Source organism: Pelmatolapia mariae, linkage group LG3_W, assembly GCF_036321145.2.
Source record: "Pelmatolapia mariae isolate MD_Pm_ZW linkage group LG3_W, Pm_UMD_F_2, whole genome shotgun sequence".
In the NCBI taxonomy this organism is placed as follows: domain Eukaryota; kingdom Metazoa; phylum Chordata; class Actinopteri; order Cichliformes; family Cichlidae; genus Pelmatolapia; species Pelmatolapia mariae.
This window is the reverse complement of record NC_086229.1, coordinates 24,217,551-24,241,704: the sequence shown is the minus strand read 5'-3', so window position 1 is coordinate 24,241,704 and position 24,154 is coordinate 24,217,551. Positions and strand designations below refer to the sequence as shown.

At 41.9% G+C, this 24,154-nt stretch overlaps 2 protein-coding genes across 2 annotated transcripts in view; both read right to left on the bottom strand.

Annotated features, from left to right (window-relative positions):
- Window positions 1–24,154, bottom strand: part of LOC134624293 (NACHT, LRR and PYD domains-containing protein 12-like) — a 521,298-nt gene that overhangs the window by 480,372 nt on the left and 16,772 nt on the right. The gene's annotated exons all lie outside the window — the stretch shown is intronic.
- On the bottom strand, window positions 17–22,542 carry LOC135932489 (NACHT, LRR and PYD domains-containing protein 12-like). Its single transcript, XM_065469975.1, has 7 exons — window positions 22,531–22,542; window positions 21,216–21,417; window positions 19,267–21,061; window positions 14,010–14,183; window positions 9,001–9,174; window positions 3,711–3,757; window positions 17–3,562 (listed from the first exon to the last, which is right to left on the bottom strand). The coding sequence occupies exons 1-7, from the start codon at window positions 22,540–22,542 to the stop codon at window positions 3,024–3,026; spliced, it is 2,943 nt and encodes a 980-aa protein (XP_065326047.1). The 3' UTR covers window positions 17–3,023.

The following is a 24,154-nucleotide window of genomic DNA, read 5'->3' as shown; positions in this document are numbered from 1 at the left end:
AGCAACACTCAGCTCACCTCATTCCAGGCGCTTGTCTGCTGGAGACCATGAGCCTTGTACTAACAAGGCTCATGGTCTCCAGCATTACCACATTAGCACCGTGGTAGGAAACAGCCTCCATCATTTCATTAGATCTGAAATTGGACTGTTTCCCTCTGGATGAGAACCAAGTCTGTCAAATCTATTGATCAAACACAAACTATCAAACACATTGGCTCACAGTCAGATTGGCTTTGTATGGATGGTGAAAAAATGTGGTAACAAAGGCTTAATTTCAACATTCTATAACTGGATTGTCTCTGCCTCTCCGGAAACATCAGTTTCTAAGAGAAACTGAGAGAAAGGACCTAAATATTAATATTTCTGAGGAGACATGAAAGTCAACTTGCTTAAAATCACAAAAACAATCGATTAATAGTAACCTAAAGCTATTACAATACAATTGGATCATGCAAACATATGTAACACTGGTGAAATTGAACAAATATAATAACAGAATTCCAAATACATGCTTTAAATGTGGTGAAGCCCTTGGAACATTTTTCCACTGTATATTGGAATGCAGAATTGTCCGTGCATTTTGGCAGGAGGTGATGAACAAAATAAACCAAGTTTTGACTACAAAGATTGCTTTAGATGCAGAAATGTTGCTACTACATATGTATCCTAAAAATCTTAAACTAAGAGCCCATCAAATTAAGTTTATGGATTATTGTACATTACAGTTTGTGTCTGTGAGCACCCGTGAGTGCACCTGTGAGCATGAGCGCGCTTGTATTTGTTGGAGTCAAATTGTTAAATGGTGTCATCGTGTTACTTAAATTTGTAAGTCTTAGTTCAAGCAGCATGATCAAAGACATTCCTTTGTCTCTGACCACCTCTCCAGCCAGTCTGTTGGTGGGGGAGGCTATAGTGTTTTATTATAGGGACATCTATGTGAGGGTTCTGTTTTCTTGTTTAGTAAGCTTCCTGCTTTTATGATCCTTTTGGTAAGCAGGAGGTCACACAAATGCACCCCCAAACACAAACACACACACACACAAATACAGATGCTCGCACATTCATGCACACACACACACACACATTGCACAAGCATACACAGACATACAAATACACACACGTGCTTACACGTGCACGCACATACACGCATAGTGCCTTATCTTTTGTAACCATAGGGGGGTTTTGCAATGGGAGGTGCTTTAAAACAATATTTTTTTTTATTGCTCTTTGCAACAGCATACAAAGGTTTGTTTTCACAGTAATATGCCGTAGTAATAAGAACACTTTCCCCCCTCACCTCCCATCCCTGCTCTCTCCCAAAACTACATCAAAGAAAAACACATGAAATATGCATACATTAGTACAATGTGAGATTTATACATATTGAAGGAAACAAAAAGGGGAAAAAATAGAAATAGCTAGCACAGACTAAACAATTTTCCCCTCATCGGACAACTCCTGCAGGAAGGAGTTGTCCGATGTTTACTTCTTTCATAAAGTTTTTAAATGGCTTCCAAATATCATCAAAATATGTTAACTTGTCTTTGAGAAAATACTTTTCCATTGCTTTTTTGGCTGCTACCTTAAAGCACACTGTGCGCTGTCGATCTTACATGCTGCACAATAATATTCAATATTTAGTATTTGTTATACTCGCATAGATTATGGCGATGATGTTGTTTATTGTATTGCTCTCTTTTTTGCTTGTTTTCTCTTCTTTTTTCTCAACAGGTGATCCAAGTGATTGACATATGTATTTTTTGTCTGTTTGTTTTGTTGTTTTTTGCCCTTTATCACAGTTCCTCTTCCCCGCTGTTTTTTTTCCCCAACCTCTCTTTCTTTCTCCCTTTTCTTTCCCCCAGTCATGTCTGTCCCGTGTGTAGCAAGTGAAAATAAAATTTAAAAAAACAAAACACACACACACACAAAGTGAAATATGATGTAAATATTGTCCTTAACTTAAATGTATTAGTTCACCTGTTTAAAACAAAAAGTTATACTATTATTTATTAGCCAAATAATGAACTTAATTCACAAGTTTATAACCAAATTTACCCAAATTTGAAACTTCTTAAGGAAGCTGGGTTTTGTGTGCATGTAAAGCACATAAAATCTCAATTTCTTTGCTTAGTCCTGTTTTAATCAATAACAAGAGTCTTCAGCTATGGTAGATGCTTTAAGCACAATGCTACTGTTCAACCTATGTGGTTCAAAAATTAGATACATAAGTAATACTGACTACTTTACTTCATTAAGTATAAAATAGCATAAAAATGGATATTACACATTAGAAATTTAAAAGAATACAAAAACAAAAAACAAAACCTCAGACTGAGGTCTTATTTTTGAAAGCCAGAGTTTGTTGAAGCTGCTTCCTGGAGCAGGACCCTGAACAATTAGAAAAAGCAGATTTAAAAACACTTCATGTCATCTGTGCTCATTAAACTGACATCATGCAGTTCACCATGCACATCTCACCAGCAGAAGGCCACAAATCACCATCAATGAAGAGTTCAAGGAGATGTTAGTGACATCAGAGCTGTACGTATTGATCTGATCAATATGGAAGTACATGTTTCTTTGATTGGATCAGTTTTAAAATCAGCTGTTTTTATAGAATGACAGAAACATGAGAGATGCTCAATGTATTTAATATTTGATACACTGAGTACTTTTGGATGTCCACTTATTCAGCTATGATGGAATCATCCCATTAAGAAAGAGAAATCAAACATTTGGATTCATTTTAATGAGCTCAGACTTGTTGAAAATGCAGAGGAGCTGGTTGTAAACTGAGCTTCAGAGAAACACAACATACTGATATTCACTGTGAAACTCTGAGTGGAAAAAGACAGAAAAACAAAATCATTTAGAAGAGTTACAAACATTCATGGATTCAACACTGATTGAATCCATGAATGTGAAAACGTGTTTGTGAGTGAAAGAGACAGACATGTACAGACTGAACTATCTGTTCAACAGTCAGAGTGTTTCTCTAACAGGAGACACTCTTTACACTCAACTCAGCACAGAGTCATTGAGGCACCAGGGTGGACTCTAAATCCAGGATAAAGAGGTTCAGTGAATGTGGTTTTGAAGGTGTGGAGGTGGATCAGAGTGTCAGAGGAGACTCTGTAGAAGGACAGAGTGCCAGCAGGACAGTCCACATACACTGCTGCTCTGTTAGAGACAGAGGAGGAGGAGGAGGAGGAGGAGGAGATGGGTGTTTTAATTTTATTATAAGAGACAGAGTAAGGGTCAGTATCATTGAACCAAAGACTCCAGGACTGATCATTCCATCCAAACCAGCAGTTTTGGTTATTTCCTTTCCTGGTTATTCTTCTGTAACTCAAAGATACATCGGACCATCCTTTCCACTCGACCTCCCAGTAACAGCGACCAGTCAGACCATTTCTACACAGCAGCTGAAAAGAACCATCAAATCTGTCTGGATGATCAGGATATGACTGAACCTCCTTCACATGTGTCACCTTCCTGTTGTTGTCAGACAGTTGGAGGTTTGTGTCTACTGTGTTTGTGTCGATTGTGAGTTGACAGGAATCTGATGGAGAGAACAAACACAATCCAGCTGCAGTTATTGATCCATCATCTGTTCATTGATTGACACTTTGATGATGACTCCTGACATGATGAAGATGGTTGAATGTGTGCTGCTTTGTTTTCATGAATCACATTAAAAACACACTTACACTTCCTCAGACCTGGTCTCAACCATTGGACTCCAGCAGGCTCCACCCTGAAAGGAAGAGGGGGGTCAAACCAGCACAGTCAGCATGCACACATGGACATGTACCCTGACTGTAAGCTGTCATCAGCTTACAGTCAGGTGTCAGGCGTGAGCGGTGTTTGTTTTTACCATGGTTCATGGTGGATAATAACTGCTCAAATACATATGTGGATCCGAACGAAGATCCATACTTGGCCTGCCTGGGGTTGGAAGTCTCCATAAATGCACGGCATTTCGGCGGGTATGGTTTATGGGAGTGCTTATTTTAAGCGATAAAAAACAATAACATAATTTTATTTTTATATTTCAAGATCACAATAATATTCCAATTTAGAACTACAAGTTAAAAGAAGAACGAACACAAAAAAATACACTTCAGTTAAATAATTTTTTTCCAAACCACGTGGAGCCGCAGTATAAAGACTCCGGAGCCGCAGGTTGCCGACCCCTGGTCTAACCGAAGGTCAGGCGGTCCTGATCCCCATCCAACTACCACTGTCCCCACTGCTGTTCTGCATAGGCCTGAACCATTAACAAGACTGGCTACGGATACTGATTACGGAACGGAGCAGTTGTCAGCCACCTCTTGTACATGGATGACATCAAGCTGTATGCCAAGAGTGAACGAGACATCGATTCACTGATCCACACTACCAGGCTATACAGCAATGACATTGGAATGTCATTCGGACCGGAGAAGTGTAGTCAGATGGTAACAAAGAGAGGGAAGGTAGTCAGAACTGAGGGGATTGAACTACCAGAAGGCAACATTGCAGACATAGAGGACAGTTACAAGTACCTGGGGATCCCGCAGGCGAACGGGAACCATGAAGAGGCCGCTAGGAAAGCTGCAACCACCAAGTACCTGCAGAGGGTCAGGCAAGTCCTGAGGAGTCAGCTGAACGGTAAGAACAAGATCCGGGCTATCAACACCTACGCCCTGCCCGTGATCAGGTACCCTGCTGGGGTAATAGGCTGGCCAAAGGAGGTGATAGAAGCCACTGACATAAAGACAAGAAAGCTCCTTAACATGCATGGAGGGTTTCACCCCAAGTCCAGCATCCTGAGGCTGTACGCTAAGTGGAAGGAAGGGGGCCGGGGCCTGGTGAGTGTCAGGATGAGACAACGAACATCCAAGAATACATCACGAAGATGGCCCCAACTGACCGAGTGCTCAGTATACCTCAGGCAGCAGAAACCCAAGGAAGAGGAGGGAGATGAGGAACCATCATGGAAGGACAGGCCCCTGCACGGTATGTACCACCGGCAAATAGAGGAGGAGGCTGATATCCAGAAATCCTACCAGTGGCTGGACAAAGCTGGAATGAAAGACAGCACAGAGGCACTAATCATGGCAGCACAGGAACAGGCACTGAGCACAAGATCCGTAGAGGCTGGGGTCTATCACACCAGGCAAGACCCCAGGTGCAGGCTGTGTAAAGATGCCCCAGAGACAATCCAGCACATAACAGCAGGGTGCAAGATGCTAGCAGGCAGGGCGTACATGGAACGCCATAACCAAGTGGCCGGTATAGTGTACAGGAACATCTGTGCCGAGTATAACCTGGAAGTCCCGAGGTCAAAATGGGAGATGCCCCCAAGGGTGGTGGAGAATGACCGAGCTAAGATCCTGTGGGACTTCCAGATACAGACGGACAAAATGGTGGTGGCTAACCAACTGGACATAGTGGTGGTAGACAAACAGAAGATGACGGCCGTAGTGATCGATGTAGCAGTTCCGAATGACAGCAACATCATAAAGAAGGAACACGAGAAGCTGGAGAAATACCAAGGGCTCAGAGAAGAGCTCGAGAGGATGTGGAGGGTGAAGGTAACGGTGGTATATATATATATATATATATATGGCTTTGGAGCGTGATGTCACGGGAGCGGGGCCACGCCCCCTCCCGCCATGACAGTAGGCTAAAGAAAGCACACGGAAGCGTCAGCTATGGTTCGTACGTGCTGTGTTGTCGGTTGCAACGTTAGATCACACGATAGGGAAGGCAAGAAGCTGGAAAATGGTCTCTCTTTTCATCGTTTCCCCTCCTGGAGGCAACGGGAGGGATCTCATGTATCCGATATTACTAAACGAAGACGTCAGGCTTGGATTGCAGCGGTCAGACGAGCGAATATCGAGTTCTCTGCCATCCCCAATCTTTTGTTGGTTTGCTCGCGCCATTTTCTTTCTGGTGAGTTCTAAATAAATTCATATCTCTCTTAATAGGCTTTTAGTGTTATTTTGAATATACAGTTAAGCCCATAATTATTCATACCCCTGCCAAATTTTGACTTAAAGTTACTTTTGTTCAACAAGCAAGTTCTTTTTTGAGCAGAAATGACACAGGTGTCTCCCCAAAGATAATAAGACGATGTACAAGAGGCATCAATGTGGAAAAAAATATTTCCCAGGTTTTATTTATATTTTAGCAAAAAGTATCATGTCCAGAATTATTCATACCCTTCTCAATAATCAATAGAAAAGCCTTTATTGGCTATTACAGCAATCAAACGCTTCCTATAACTGCAGACCAGCTTTTTGCATGTCTCCACAGGCATTTTTGCCCATTCATCTTTAGCAATGAGCTCCAAATCTTTCAGGTTGGAGGGTCTTCTTGCCATCACCCTGATCTTTAGCTCCCTCCACAGATTCTCAATTGGATTCAAGTCAGGACTCTGGCTAGGCCACTGCAAAACGTTAATGTTGTTGTCTGCTAACCATTTCTTCACCACGTTTGCTGTATGTTTTGGGTCATTGTCGTGCTAAAATGTCCACTGGTTCCCAAGGCCAAGTTTTTCTGCAGACTGCCTGATGTTGTTGTTGAGAATCTTCATGTATTGCTCTTTTTTCATGGTGCTGTTTACTGTGATTAGGTTCCATGGTCCATTGGCTAAAAAACACCCCCAAAGCATTAGGTTCCCACCACCATGTTTGACAGTGGGGATGGTGTTCTTTGGGTTGAAGGCTTCTCCATTTTTATGCCAAATGAAGGCGACATCATTGTGACCAAATAATTAAATTTTTGTTTCATCTGACCATAACACTGAAGACCAGAAATCTTCTTCTTTGTCCAGATGAGCATTTGCAAAGGCCAAACGAGCTTTTGCATGCCTTAGAAGTGCCTGGAGAAGTGGCGTTTTCCTTGGTCTGCATCCGTGGAACCCAACAGTGTCCGTTGGACTGTCTGCCTTGAGACATTGCCACCAGCAGAGCCCAGATTCACCAGAATGGCCTTGGTGGTGATACTTGGATTCTTTTTCACCTCTCTCACTATTCTCCTGGCCAGCACAGGTTTCACTTTTGGCTTCCGACAACGTCCTCTGAGATTTTCCACAGTGCGGAACATCTTGTATTTTTTAATAATACTTTGCACTGTGGCCACTGGAACTTGAAAACATTTGGATATGGCCTTGTAGCCCATTCCTCACTTGTGAGCAGCCACAATGCACAGCTGCAGGTCCTCACTGAGTTCCTTTGTCTTAGCCATGAATGTCCACAGACCACCTGCAGAGAGCTGCTGTTTTTCACCTGTTGAGTTGATCAAAACAGCTATTTCCAATTAATCAGGGTAATTAGGATGCTTTAGAACAGCTTTGACTATTTGGAATGGATGGAACTGTGACAGTTTGTGAAGGGTATGAATAATTCTGGACATGATACTTTTTGCTCAAATGTAAATAAAAGCTGAGAAATATTTTTTTCCACAATGATGCGTCTTGTACATCACCCTTTTATATTTTGGGAGACGCCTGTGTCATTTCCAGTCAAAAAATAACTTGCTAGTTGAATAAAAGTAACTTTAAGTCAAAATTTGCCAGGGGTATGAATAATTATGGGCTTAACTGTATATACACATACATATATATACATACATACATATATACATACACACATACATACATATATACATACACATACATATATATATATATACATACATATATATACACATATACATATATATATAATCCATTCGATTCTGATTCACAAGATCCCGATTGGAGTCTATTCAATTTTACCTCAGACAGCCAGAAATATCAGAATTATGATAAGCATCACAGCAGATGCCTTTGTGTCAAAGTAACTGAGAATAAAACAGAAAAACATCAAGATGACTTTCCTGGTCTTGCTTTCTATAGCGGATAACCTTAAAAATATTCTGCAATATTCTGTAATTGTGCACAATTTTAAAAAAGTTTACATTTAAGTAAAAAAACACAACAAAAAAGACAGCGGCCAGATTGGTAGGTAATAAGCGAATGAATAATGCAGAAAACAGAGATTTGAGATGGGAAACAGTTCTTGAAGTACACACAGAGAGAGAGAGAGCTGTGCATGAAGTGTGATTTTACAGTGGTGGAAGCAACAGCAAAAGTAAGAGGGAATTAATGACGACATTTATCAAATGTGAAGCATAGTTTGGCTCTTCTTTTGCTGCTGGTTCACGAATTTTGGTTTGAGAAAGACAAGACCTAGCGCAACCTAGCGCAAAAAAGATGTAAACACAAAGCTCGAAACCGCAAATGCATCAGAATCTTTGAGCTGTTGACTTTCAGCACCAATGGCGTGTCTGTCTACATGCCGTCAAGTGAGAAAGCCGAGAAAGAGAAAGCTGATTCTGATGGGTCGGGTCCGCGCTCTGTGTTTACGTCTTTGTGTGGAATCCGTTTACCTGCTCTCGTTTACTGTTTGGTGGTTGTTGAAATAGTTTTAACCTGAGATTCTGGCGTTTCTGGCAAAATATATTTATATTTAAGAGACGATTCAGGATTTAATGAATCAATATCAGTTTATTCAAGCTGCTTACCTCTCTCTATCCGCCTGCACTTTCAAATGTACACACAAAGGACCACAGGAATAACTGGACCACAGCCCCTGAGGTCCCGCCCCTGACTATCTCTGATTGGTTTAGACCACAAGAGGGGCATAATGTGTGTCTGTTGTTGACCACACGGAGACTTTCAGAGTTGAGGAGACGTTTTTTTTTCTTTAGTCGAACAACTGGTCACAGGTTGCACCAGTGCGACGTAGGATTTTTTTTAGTTGGACCATTGAGAAATTTGGCCGCACCCTAGAGCTCTGCCGCAGCCCTACATAAATATCCATGTGCTATCCAGCTAGACTAGTGTGTCTTTCCCTGAAAATATTCCTGCATGTGTGATTGTTCATGTCTCATCTGCAGGAATCAAACAGGAAGTGAGTGAAGGACACAGTTTCCAGCTCTTCCTCCTCTATGAGACATTCTTCATACCTGAGAGTGTCCAGTCTCCAACCTGGATCCTTCAGTCCAGCCGACAGCAGCTTCATTCCTGAGTCTCCTGGATGATTGTAGCTCAGGTCCAGCTCTCTCAGATGGGAGGGGTTGGAGCTCAGAGCTGAGGCCAGAGAAGTACAGCCTTCCTCTGTGATCAGACAGCCTGACAGACTGCAGACACACAAAACAACAATCCATCTGTCAACAATCATTTTCTCTTTGTCACAATAACATCTATCCATTTACATCCATTCAATGTAACTTTATTTATAAGTGACTAAGGAGCTTGGAAAGAAAAGCGTCTGGACTTCTTGAGTGGCTTGAAGACGTTTCAACTCTCATCCGAGAAGCTTCTTCAGCTCTGAACTGAAGCTCCTTAGTCTACGATGACCTGGATGACTGAGAACCTTCACAGACTTATTTATAAGTGAAAATTACCACCAACAACAGTGATGTGAAGCTGTTTAACAGTGTAAGGTAACAGCCTCCAGTATTAGAGAGAAAGCCCCAACCATCAGACAATCCACTGTGAGCAGCACTTGGTGATGGTGGGAAGGAAGAACTCCCTTTGACACAAAGATCCTCCTCCCAGTGAAAACAGGCTCCAGGAGGAGCATCTACCATGTTGCAGGGTGAGGGGAAAGAGAAGAGATGATCTCAGGGAGACAAGAACAAAACACAAACCAAGGAGAGAGAAGACAAAAGTTAAGGACATGCAGTAGTGACATATAAAAGCATCAGGAGTGAAAAGAGGGGAGTGGAGAAGAAAGCAGAGCATCATGGGAAATCCACCAACAGCCTGAGCCTATAGCAGCATAACTAAGGGATGGTTCAGGGTCACCTGATCCAGCTCTAACTATAAGCTTTATCAAAAAAGAAACGTTTGAAGCTGACCTTCAAAGTAGAGAGGGTGTCTGTCTCCTGAACTCAAACTGGGAGCTGCTTCCACACCAAGTCCAACATAGCCAGGCTTTCTTTGCTGCTTTGACAAAACCTCAGATCCCAGTCAGAGATGATGAGCATCATCACAGTGATGATCATTTCTCTGTTAACCCAGGCTTTCTGCTTCAGGATCTGTGCACGCTCACAGAACAAGGAGACCTTTAAACATCATTTCACTAAATGGATGGACTGAGCTCGGCCTACAGATGAACTGGTGCCAGAGATCATAAAGAACATCAAACAGTCAAATTCAACACTTTAGATGGAAATATGAGATTAATGCTGCAGACAGTCATGAACCTGCTGAATTCATGAACAGCAAGAATGCAGCGAGTGGTAAAATAAAGATTTGACCTCAGTGTTGCTGTCTATTCCTAACATGATAGCTGCACTTTAGAGCTCTAAAACTGGAACTGACACATATTTAAACACTGAGTGTTACTCAGTACATTCAGTTCTGACACTCGCCCACAGTCCAACAAAGGAAACATGGAGATCACAGTTTGTCATCAAAGTCTAATTATTAGGGCAACTTAACCTGTTATTATCTCGTTAACTCATTAACTGATTAACGTAAGCAATTATTTTAATCACAGTTTTTAAAATCATGATTATTGTGAAAGTGCTCACTGGCTCTGAATATAAAGCCATGGGTCACAGGAGGGATGTTGACGAGTGCTGGCTTGAAATGGGCGTCATTATGTGTCTCAGCCAATGAGAGCATTGAGGGTGGGCCTAATACTACTGCAGCGCTCACATGACCCAGGACAGAAAGAAAGGGGCGGGGACAGAAACATGGAGACAGGTACAGATCTTTGACATGTTCATTTTAAACTGTTCCAGAGGGCAGTGTTGATACAACTAAAGTTATCTGGAAGCAAAGTTGAGTTTTCTTATCGTCAGAGTTGGTCTGTTGGTCTCTCTGGAGACTACTGGACGTGGCTGGGTAACCATGGTTACCTGGGAGTTACAGAAACGTGCTGTGATTCATGTTGCACAGCAGTGGGACATTTGAAATAAAGTCAGCACACTCAGTACAGAGAGTGCATCAAATATGATGCTGCTGCCAGACGTCTGCCTGTGAACACGTCCCTGCATCGCGCACAACCCCAAGGTTGCCATGGCAATCACAGGTAACAGGGACAACGTGCACAGCTGGAACCCTGCAGGTATATTTAACATGATGTATTTCTCAGTGTCCTGTCTGTGTGTGAGAGACAAACAGCCTCTGTATGTGTGTGTAAATACAGCATGAATATGTAGAGGACATGTTTGTGTATATAAGTACATGAATGCTCTACGTCATTTGAATCTTTGATTCTTGTTTCTGTTGCAGGTCTGTGACTGAACTTCTGGGAGGAGAAAAGTTGGTTTCATGCTCTGTGATTCTGTGTTTTGTCATCTCTCTCGGCTGATGGAGAGCTCAGATGATGACCCCGCCTATGTGGTCAAATTTAAGTCTACATTCAGAACAGACCTGGAGACACGCAAGCAAAATGCCAACATTGTATATGTGAAACCTGCTGCTGCACTGGAGCCAGATTCAAGGAGCTCAAGTGTTTACCCAGATCTTACTGAACTACTGAAGGAACAGAGGGTTGTTGGAGGGAAACCTGTGGAAGCCACAACATCCGAGCCGCCAGAGAAAAAGTTGGCCCTATTCTTCACACTTCCTCCTGTTCACACTTCATCAGAGTGTGAACAGGAGGAAGACTCAGCTGAGAACAGTATGGTGGATACAGAGCAGAGCCCACCATCAGTACAGAGGCCTGTCCATTAGAGTGCTGCTCCAAACATGCAGCACATGTACTTGGCCACAGCTGCAACATCTGTACCTGTGAAAGCTTGTTCTCTGCTGCTGCTCATATTGTACAGAAGAAGAGAGTTTCTTTATCATCAGAAAATGTCAGTGAGCTTGTGAGTCTTAGCAGCTGGCTCGGTGCAGAGGAGGAAGAAAATGTCAAGTCAGAGGAAGATAAATGCAGTTCATGTTGTCAACTCAACCTGGACGACTGAAAGTGTTTTTCTTTGTCTTGTTTCTGACTGAGATTCTCCAAAGGAAATCCAGTACAAACACACACTTCACACACTCAAAGTCCTGCACAGTAAATGTGCTGATGAGCGTTTGTGCTGCTACCTGATAACAGAACAATAGTTCTGCTGGTTCCTGTTCTGAAAACACACATTTATAAATGTTCACTTGCTGTTGGTCAAAGGTATGTTGGTGGCTGTGGACTCTGAGAGGAACTTTGATTGATTTGATATTTGATTTGATTAGATTCATGTTTCAGCTCAGACTGACAGAAATATTTGAACTGCTACTGTGTTAAAGGGAACACTGCTGTTAGAAAGCACCTGATTTGTTTCTGCACTCTGAATGTTGCACTTCTCATACTGCAGTACTATTAAAATAAGGACACAATACACTACTTCTGAACTCATGATTGCATGTTGCTGTAACAATGTCATTAATGGTGAATCAAAGTGTTCATGGTTTCCCAGCACTACAAATGATTGTACAAGTGTGACTGATCCACTTTCTAATGTGTGTGTAGCCCACACTGTGTGTCATTGTGTCACAGGTGAGTCTGTGTATCCAGGTTCTATGAGGAGAACAGGATATAGTGACTGAGTCCAGCAGCTTAAAGTCTGACTCCATCCTCCATTTAAATAACTCACACCAACAACTGAATACCTTTGCCTTTGTGTAGCTGACACTTCATTTTAATGTCCTTCTATTCTGGTTCATCTGGTTTCAGTTTCTATAAGCACACAGGTTCCATCAGTGACTCTGTGACCTCAGTAATCTTTGCTGGGCCTTAATGCTCTGAACAAAGCTGCACATCACAAGACTAAATAGAAATGAATCAGTCTTTCATTTCTCACTGCTGTTTGACTTCAGCTCTCAATGTCCCACCATAACCCATGGAAAGAATTACTGTCCATCCAGGCTCCTGAACATGAAGCTGATGAAGGTGGAGTATTGTGAGGGCTGATGGAGATGATGGTGAGGAATCCAGGAGCAGTGGGTGGATGGCAGCATCAGCATGAAGGATCAGTGTGAGAACACATCATCATCCACAAAGAAAACCAGTCTGAGTGTCTGACGCTCTTGTTAGAAAGAAGTAGTCCCAAAAGTTTGCTTGTCTGCTAGTTAGCTGAGAGCTAACTCGTACATTGAATACCAAACTGTGTAAACCAGGGGTGTCAAACATATGGCCCGTGGGCCAAATCCAGCCCTTGAGATAATTTCATATGTCAAATACTGATGAATTTTCAGGCTTGCTGATAATCAATGTGAGAATGGCTGAGGTTTTATTCTGATGAGCAAACCATGAGGCCAAACACTTTAAGAGACAGACTGGGATCATACCATTATGTGAAAGAAGACGGAAATGTCCCATATACAGCAAGTGTAGTGGTATAGACCAGGTACACAGAGAAATAGGGAGCTGTATTGAAATGCAAGCGTGTCAGGAAAGAGTGAAAAGGTAAAATGAGCAGCATCTGGCTGCATTTCAGTGATACTGGAGACCACAAAGCTGAGTGCAGAATGTATATAGGAGATATATAGGAGACGCTGAGAGTAGAACTGATAAAATTAGGAGCTGGCTAAAGTGATACCCATTTTTATTTCCACCCATTTTCCATTGTGGAGGACAAAAGGTTTCAAACTCGTCCAGGTCTTAAACTTCACGTGTGTTCTTCCTAATAGCAGTAAATGGATAAAAATAAGGCTTTTATGATAACACTGAATAAAAAGTGAATTTTGGTTGGACAGTGATGAAACCTGCAGTCTCAGAATCTGTGAGAAGTCTGCTTTCAGCACGCAACAGCATTGTTGTGTGCTGTGGATGAACCTCTGCAAACTCATCACTGTTTTACCATCATGTTTCTACTTAGACAATAGCAAAGGAAGCAGTTACCAGGAACTACTTCCTGTCTTGTTAACATAAGAGTATGTTGCCCTTCAAAACACCTCCACTTCTCCTCTTTTTAGAGGACTGCCTTATTATTAATCTGCTAATTCTGTCAGTTGATGAAAGAAAAATGCTTGATCTCACCTGAGAGTTTCCAGTGTACAGTGTGGACTCTTCAGTCCTTCAGACAGAAGCTTCACGCCTGAATCCTTCAGGTTAATGTTACTCAGGTCCAGCTGTCTCAGATTAGAGGTCTGAGAGCTGAGACCTGAGGACAGAGCTTCACAGCTTCTCTCTGACAGGTCACAGTGACTCAGTCTGAAAAATAACAGATAAACAATTACAAAAATAAAACACTTATGTTGAAGTGTAATGAGATACTATTATATTTAGCAATATTTAATCTTGTTTTTGTCAGGAAACTGAGCACTGATGCAGAGCAACATGTGGAGAGAATCAGAGGAGAAGAAGTGAAGAGAGAACAGCAGTAAAACAACACTGAATTGTTCAGCGTGCTTTTGGTATTAACACAATATGTCAAATTTCTTTATTTTATATTCGTTTTAGTAGAATCGATGATTATCACTTAGATAACAACCACAGGCCAGGTCTAAATTGCACTTTGGTAACAGTTACACCCAGAAATATTTCAGAAATGTGGACAATTTGTGCTCCTATGTATTCAGTATTGAACAAAGTGAGTGCTGATTGTTAGAGTGAATAGTTAAACATTTGTCATTTTTATGTTTACCATTTGTCCATTGTTTTAACTCTGTGAAAGGAATTCTTTCTTCCTCCCATCCCCAGATTCTCGAGGTTCTGGGTGCGAGGTTGAAGTGTTTTATCACAGGCAACATCCTTGTGAAGGTCTGTTTGATGTTGGTAAATCTTCCTGCCCTTTGTATGGTTTCACTGTGTTATCTATGGTAAACCATACATTGGGTGTGGGGGAGACTACCCTCTTTATGACCAAGGATGTTCCTACTGCTGTTTATGTTTTATGACCCTTTGATCAGCAGGAGGACACACACACACACATTCTTGCATACACATACATACAGTGCCTTGTCTTTGTAACCAAAGGGGGTTGCGAGGGGAGGTGTTTTGTAAACTACTGTTTGAAGTTTGTCAATAAAAGCCAGCGAGAGGAGGCCATCGTTGGGGTCATTCGTAATGAGCTGAGATACCGACGAGGCCTTCCTTGCAAGTATATGATCAATCGCTGTTGCCTTGTTTTTCTTTCACGGGAATAAGTCCTGGATACAGCGGGGTCTGAGTTTAGACCCAACATTGATGATTACTTAGACTTTTCAGACATCAGCAGTCATTACTTCTTTGGTTGAGTTTTTTTTATATTTTATTTTAGTTGTTCCCACCTGATCTTTAAAAACTAAAGCTATGATCACATATGTACTTACAGAGCTTTGTTGGAGGCTTTGACCACTGGCAGCAGCCTCAGAAGACCCTTTTTAAAGGCTCATGTTCTCACTTAGATCATCGATTTCTACTTACCTTTCTTCCTGGGAAAAATGGGGATTACTTTGAAAACAGGAAGTATTTTCCCCAATAAACAGCCCTAGATTAGATAATCACTCAAACATGTTCTCAGTCACAAGAAACTGTCTTGTTATGAGGGAGAGAAGAAAAAGATTGAAGCACATACACTTGTTCAAAGAGAGATAAAGCAGCTAAAATCAGATCTAAAAGTAAAGCAGAGCATAAGTTGAATAAAGGACACTCAAGGCTGGCTTGGACATGAATGAAGTCCATTGTGGGGATGCAGAGCAAGGACCAAAGATGAATGTGATGCTGAATCAGCAGAAGACTTGGACTCATTTAATTCCAGCTTTGATATCATTGATTTCAATGCAGAGCTTTGTGATTTTATGAAAGGGCTGGTAGCTCTGAGAGTGACACTGATGAGGTGTCTGTGAAGGTTCACAGTCATCTAAAGAGCTTAGAAAAAAAGGCATCTGGACTTCTTTAAGTTTCTTGAAGACGTTTCACCTCTCATCCAAGAAGCTTCTTTATTTCTAGGGTCAAATGGTGGAGAGTCCCAGATTTAAGCCCTGTGGGAGAGTCCGCCAAGGGGGTCATGAACCCACCTGTTGATCCTCTACCTAATCACACGAGCCAAGATGTGATTAGGTAGCCTCTGTACAAAAAGACTTCAGCCATATGAGAGTGAGTGTGAGTGAATGAGAGCACACAGGAGACACTCTGATCTCTGAATGTGTGTGACTCAGTGAAAAAGAGGATTGTATTGAATATACTGTGACTGACAGAGTTTAAAGAGAAAGGTGTTTGGTTTAAAATGGATTATGCTGCCATGGCAACTACAGCTGAAATTGACAACTATATATGTGAAAACTGCTGCTGCACTGGAGCCAGATTCAAGGAGGTCAAGTGTTTACCCGGATCTAGTAAGTGGCCCAGCCCCTCCTATATTTTTATGTATGTGGCCCTCAGTGAAAAAAGTTTGTACACCTCTGTACTAATGAAACCTGAACTGACTGAAATGTGAAATGAAGATTATTCAGATGTGAAAGAGAGAGACTGATAATAAAGTGGGGCTGAAGATCAGTGAATATGATGTAAACACCTGATTGGTTGACCAGATATCAGACTGACAGTTTCCCCTGTGGATTATAACTTTACGAAGATGTGACATTAATCAATCCTGCTCTCCGGATTATTTCAATCAACACTGAGCTGGAACACATCTACAGTGCTGGAAGTGCCCGTCTCACCACCAACCTCTCTGTGTACATTCACTTTTTAACCCTTTGTGAAACAATAAAGATTTAAATGTGAGTATTATTCTAAGTTAGTGCAAACACCTCTAATAGGTTACTTTGGCCTTTCCAAGTCATATCTTTTGTTGGAGTCTGTGGTCCAGACTTCTAAAACCATCCTAGTTTAACAAGCATTACAATCTAGAAGAGAGCTTGACTAACAGGTGTGACTGATAACATTTGACCTGCAAAGGCTACTCATGTTTATTTGTATCAGGACAAGCAGGGAAGACATGGACATCAAGTGTGTCAGGCTGCCCGAGTCCCCTCACCCACATCAGCTCAGAACTCTGAGTCAGACTCAGAGGGTCAAGGATCAAGACTTCCTGTATACAGGGAGTGCAGAATTATTAGGCAAATGAGTATTTTGTCCACATCATCCTCTTCATGCATGTTGTCTTACTCCAAGCTGTATAGGCTCGAAAGCCTACTACCAATTAAGCATATTAGGTGATGTGCATCTCTGTAATGAGAAGGGGTGTGGTCTAATGACATCAACACCCTATATCAGGTGTGCATAATTATTAGGCAACTTCCTTTCCTTTGGCAAAATGGGTCAAAAGAAGGACTTGACAGGCTCAGAAAAGTCAAAAATAGTGAGATATCTTGCAGAGGGATGCAGCAGTCTTAAAATTGCAAAGCTTCTGAAGCGTGATCATCGAACAATCAAGCGTTTCATTCAAAATAGTCAACAGGGTCGCAAGAAGCGTGTGGAAAAACCAAGGCGCAAAATAACTGCCCATGAACTGAGAAAAGTCAAGCGTGCAGCTGCCAAGATGCCACTTGCCACCAGTTTGGCCATATTTCAGAGCTGCAACATCACTGGAGTGCCCAAAAGCACAAGGTGTGCAATACTCAGAGACATGGCCAAGGTAAGAAAGGCTGAAAGACGACCACCACTGAAGAAGACACACAAGCTGAAACGTCAAGACTGGGCCAAGAAATATCTCAAGACTGATTTTTCTAAGGTTTTATGGACTGATGAAATGAGAGTGAGTCTTGATGGGCCAGATGGATGGGCCCGTGGCTGGATTGGTAAAGGGCAGAGAGCTCCAGTCCCACTCAGACGCCAGCAAGGTGGAGGTGGAGTACTGGTTTGGGCTGGTATCATCAAAGATGAGCTTGTGGGGCCTTTTCGGGTTGAGGATGGAGTCAAGCTCAACTCCCAGTCCTACTGCCAGTTTCTGGAAGACACCTTCTTCAAGCAGTGGTACAGGAAGAAGTCTGCATCCTTCAAGAAAAACATGATTTTCATGCAGGACAATGCTCCATCACACGCGTCCAAGTACTCCACAGCGTGGCTGGCAAGAAAGGGTATAAAAGAAGAAAAACTAATGACATGGCCTCCTTGTTCACCTGATCTGAACCCCATTGAGAACCTGTGGTCCATCATCAAATGTGAGATTTACAAGGAGGGAAAACAGTACACCTCTCTGAACAGTGTCTGGGAGGCTGTGGTTGCTGCTGCACGCAATGTTGATGGTGAACAGATCAAAACACTGACAGAATCCATGGATGGCAGGCTTTTGAGTGTCCTTGCAAAGAAAGGTGGCTATATTGGCCGCTGATTTGTTTTTGTTTTGTTTTTGAATGTCAGAAATGTATATTTGTGAATGTGGAGATGTTATATTGGTTTCACTGGTAAAAATAAATAATTGAAATGGGTATATATTTGTTTTTGTTAAGTTGCCTAATAATTATGCACAGTAATAGTCACCTGCACACACAGATATCCCCCTAAAATAGCTAAAACTAAAAACAAACTAAAAACTACTTCCAAAAACATTCAGCTTTGATATTAATGAGTTTTTTGGGTTCATTGAGAACATGGTTGTTGTTCAATAATAAAATTATTCCTCAAAAATACAACTTGCCTAATAATTCTGTACTCCCTGTAGAAGTGAACTCTTCAGCTGAGCAGTGCACTGATGCAGAGCAATAAGACCAGAGGAGGAATGGGGGAGTTGATGATTATCACCTATGAGTCCATCACAGTCTTTGAATGTCTTCAGTCAGTGGAGAATGATGCTGCCACACTTTTAATCAGCACATGAAATAGACTGCGCATTACTTCAGTTTAATCTCTTATATTGGTAACCAGTTTATTTTGGAATTCATTTAAAATGGTCAAGTCCCAGTCTATATTTCTGACCTTCTAGAACCTTACAGTTCTTCTCACAGTCTGAGATCTTCCAGTCAAAGGCTGTTAATGGTCCCACTAACTCATTTATTCAGACTCTAGAATTCAGAGTGGCCTTTAACTAGTTTTAGGCTGTATGATGTTTGGTGTTTGCTATTTAATGTGTTTTTTATTGCCTGTTTCTATTGTAAAGCAATTTGTGGTTTTTCACCTGTGAAAGCTGCTGTATATATGTATAAATAAAGTTTACTTATAGGATGATTCTGGATATGACTTTGATAAAAACTGACACCCAGATATGTTTAAGACACTCTGACATTTACTGCTGCTATCAAACTATATTAAATAAAACCTACTTTATTTAGTGCTGATGATCATTTAATTAAATATGTTTAAAATTTTAAGCAGCCATCACACATTACACTGTTTATGTTATAAATAAAAGACTGATCACATATTTACTTACAGAGCTTTGTTGGAGGCTTTGACCACTGGCAGCAGCCTCAGAAGAGCCTCCTCTGAAGCAGAGTATTTCTTCAGGTCAAACACATCCAGATCTTTTTCTGATGACAGTAAGATGAAGACCAGAGCTGACCACTGAGCAGGAGACAGTTTATCTGTGGAGAGACTTCCTGATCTCAGGGACTGTTGGATCTCCTCCACTAGAGAACGATCATTCAGTTCATTCAGACAGTGGAACAGATTGATGCTTTTCTCTGCAGACAGATTCTCACTGAGCTTCTTCTTGATGTACTGGACTGTTTCCTGATTGGTCAGTGAGCTACTTCCTCTCTGTGTCAGCAGACCTCGTAGGAGCGTCTGATTGGTCTGCACTGAGAGACCCAGGAGGAAGCGGAGTAACAAGTCCAGGTGTCCATTTGGACTCTGTAAGGCCTTGTTCACAGCACTCTGGTGAAAAGATTCTTTTTTGCTTAAAAAGCTAAAACGCTTGGAGGTTTTTTGTTGTTGTGCCAGCAGATTGAGTCCAGAGTTGATGAAGGTCAGATGGACATGAAGAGCAGCCAGAAACTCCTGAACACTCAGATGGATGAAGCAGAACACCTTGTCCTGGTACAGTCCTCTCTCCTCTTTAAAGATCTGTGTGAACACTCCTGAGTACACTGAGGCTGCTCTGATATCGATGCCACACTCTGTCAGGTCTGATTCATAGAAGATCAGGTTTCCTTTCTGCAGCTGATCAAAAGCCAGTTTTCCCAGAGACTCAATCATCTTCCTGCTCTCTGGACTCCAGTGTGGATCTGTCTCAGCTCCTCCATCGTACTTGACCTTCTTCACTTTGGCCTGAACCACCAGGAAGTGGATGTACATCTCAGTCAGGGTCTTGGGCAGCTGTCCTCCCTCTCTGGTTTCCAGCACATCCTCCAGAACTGTAGCAGTGATCCAGCAGAAGACTGGGATGTGGCACATGATGTGGAGGCTTCGTGATGTCTTGATGTGGGAGATGATCCTGATGGCCTGCTCCTCATCTCTGAATCTCTTCCTGAAGTACTCCTCCTTCTGTGGGTCAGTGAACCCTCTGACCTCTGTCACCATGCCAACACACTCAGCAGGGATCTGATTGGCTGCTGCAGGTCGTGTGGTTATCCAGATATAAGCACAGGGAAGCAGTTTCCCCCTGATGAGGTTTATCAGCAGCACATCCACTGAGGTGGACTTTCTAGGGTCAGTAAGGATTGTAGTTTTGTGGAAGTCCAGAGGAAGTCGACACCCATCCAGACCATCAAAGATGAACACAACCTGGAAGTCTTCAAAGCTGCAGATTCCTGCTTGTTCTGTTTCAGTAAAGAAGTGATGAACAAGTTCCACCAAGCTGAACTTTTCCTCTTTCAGCACATTCAGCTCTCTGAAAGTGAATGGAAATATGAACTGGATGTCCTGGTTGGCTTTGTCTTCAGCCCAGTCCAGGGTGTATTTCTGTGTTAAGACTGTTTTCCCAATGCCAGCCACTCCCTTTGTCAGCACTGTTCTGATTGGTTCGTCTCTTCCAGGTGAGGCTTTAAAGATGTCTTCTTGTCTGATGGTTGTTTCTGGTCTGTCTGGTTTCCTGGATGCTGTTTCAATCTGTCTGACCTCATGTTCATCATTGACCTCTGCAGTCCCTCCCTCTGTGATGTAGAGCTCTGTGTAGATCTGATTCAGAAGGGTTGGGTTTCCTGCTTTAGCGATGCCCTCAAACACACACTGGAACTTCTTCTTCAGGGCAGATTTAAGGTTACGATGACAAACAGCAGCTGGAAGTTCTGAGTAATAATAATAAAAACACAACTTCAACAATCATATTTTACAAAATGCTGATGACAATTTCTGACCCACTGAGAAATGACTGAACACGCTGGTGTCACAGGTGTCTCATTTATCCAACAGCTTAAAACCTTAAGCAAGAAATCCTCTTACTGCTCTGCAGACGGTCAGCCAGCTCCTCCTGCTTCATTCTCCTCAGGAAGTCCACTGTGATCTTCACAAATGCTTCTCTGCTGCTCCTCTGCTCATCATCCTCCCTCTGAAACTCCAAGCACTGGGGCTTATTTGGATTCAGAACCTTCTGGATCTTCTTCAGCTCGGTCTTCACAAAAGTAATGATGTTGTCCTCCAGCAGCTGGAACAGAATACTTTATGAATGACCCACCACCAATGTTCCCTCTAAGCTGCGCACGTGCGCAATTGCGCGCTGTTGGCACGGTCTCTGCGCAGAGAAAATCTGCGTTGCGCACACAAACCTAACCTGAATTGAAATTAAAGTAAATATGTGCCGACACCGGTGTTTTAGCTAGCAAAGTGGCGTGGCTGATGTGGAGTGAAGCCACATTAATGACAACGTTTACAACCATTGGAGATGTGAGCAGGACAGACGGAACGACTGACGGAAAAAGTGTGGACTTTATACCAGTTTTTAAATTGTGTTGATAGGCCACGTAAAACCAGAGTTATGATAAAATATCTGCAATATTTGGTTTTCTTCCTGAATACTATCGTTGTTTATATTTACTGCGGGAAGAAACGGTAAAAATGGCGTTTAGGAAAACGCTCAAAAGCCTGTGAGCAAAGACGAAACCAAAACACCCCACCCTTTCTCATTGGTCGAAAAATGTACCATGTCAACCAATCAAAACATGGCATTTAGTTGTTAAGAAACGCGAGGAAGTTTTAGGAGTTTTGTTTTGAGATGTGAGAGATTTGTGACGTTTAGCGCAAATCTTGTGTAGTTAGTGTGTAGTGTAGTCAATAGTTTTGTTGTGTGTGTCAGAACAATGAGGCGACTGCTGAATGTTACAGGTGTTACAGCAGTGATACATCTCCTGTTGTCAGGCCTGCAGGTATCAGGCTGTTGTTCTCCTTTATCTCATAGTGGACAGAAATTATTTTTTTGGAGTGACACAAATAATTTGTGTGGCATCAAATTTGATGCAGAACAGCTGATTGTTCTGTAAATAGTTTGAAATGTTTAAAAAAGGGCCTTGGCTGCATTTTTACGTAAACAGCTGCAAAAAACTTTGTTGTTTGCAAAACTCAGTTACTTTTTTGAAGAATTAACTATATAATTAATTGTGCAACATTGGTCATTATATACTGTATTTTGCAGACAGAGAGTTACAGGGCTCTCTCCCAGACCACAGACTCATAATACAAGTCAGAGCTTTATTTAAAAAAAGAAGTTGTGTTTTCAAAATTGGAGTTCAAGTTATTTTTACTTTCAATAGTGTTAACATACCACACAGGTCATGAACAAGATTTTTTTTACATTTTCATTGTAAGTGGGCTAAATCAGTTAATTTAAAAGTAGTCTAACATAAATGTAAATGCTGTAATTTGATTATTTTAATAAACATGTAACTTGGATGGATTAGATGCTGGCGTGACCACAGTGCACACGTCTGATGTCGCTCACAGTGGTCCATGAGGTCGCTCAGGGAGTTTGTGTGTTCGCTCAGACACATGAAACATTAGAGGGAACATTGCCCACCACTCTGAATTTCAGTCTACACATCATCCACTTCTAACCCGATCATCCACGATCTCTTCACCAATTGTAAGTCTGACTTTATCTGATTAACTGAGAGATTCTCCACAACTCCATGATCCCAAAACATTGATTCTGTTCATATGAATGCAGTGATTTCAGTGGGAGAAACATTTCACTGGTGTTCAGAGCTGAACTATCAACAGGTTGAGGATTGAAGCCAGAAACTTGGAGATGTTACAGGTGACTGAGCTGATCGTACAGCCAACTAGTCTTAAAGGTTCACTCTGTTTACACATACAGATCAGTGTTTAAAGTTTGACTCTCATCATCCACTGGAGCACAAACTGGACGTGATCAGGACGCTACAACACAGAACGAACACCATCCCCACAGACACAGCAGCCAGGGAAGCAGAAGATCAGCACATCAAGAAGGTCCTGAGTAAATGTGAACGCTGGTTTGAGGGCGGAGTCAAGGAGGCCATTTATGTGAAAAGGGAAAGGGAAAAAGGAAAAAAAGTCTCTGAATGGAGGAGGGACCTAAGGGTACATCTGTCACCATCAGGAGATGGAGCTGTCTGAAACAAATCCACTTGGATAGTTAGCTGTAGATAATTTTTTCAGTGTTACTGTAGGATTTTGAGTTATTCTTTAGATTTATTTAAACTCTTATATTGTGCACAAGTGTTGAGTGACCCATAATTTCTCTGTACTTTTCATAAGAGCAATCAGACTTTCAGCTAGTTTTTCTTTTACTCTGCAGGCTTTATGAAGGTGTGTCAAAGTTGTTCTTTGGCTGCTTTTTAAATCATTTTCAGTCCTCGTACAGGAACATTCTTCAAGCTACATCCAAGTGTGTTAGACCAGAGTTAACTTGACAGATATGTGTGGGTGTGTAACTCTTAGAAGCTGTTTGGCTGCTTTTTATGGGGGCTGGTCTTTGGAAAGTGAGCAAACCACAGTTTTAGTAACACACCCTGAACTGCACACTTTAAATCCACACTTAAAAATCCTGTGATTCATTGTTATTAAGCACAAACACATCTATGGCCCCGTTTCCATTAGTAGCTGCTCAGATCGACTCACCACAGGTCGCCACCACTGGACTGGATCCACTGGTTTCCATTACAGTTGAGTTCCACCTAATGTGGCCGTGTCAATACAGCCCAGTGTCAAGTCACATCATTAGTAAGTGCTAATGCTGCTAATTTCCATCATATTTGTCATTGACAAACTTATTGTAGAAACAGTTATTCAGCTTCATTCCCACTGATCTCGACTACAAACTGTTTCACTTTGGTTTTTGTTTAAAGCCTCGATGTTTAAAACGTTTCCCTGTGATCACAATTGCACCGTCTGATTTCAAAGTTTGT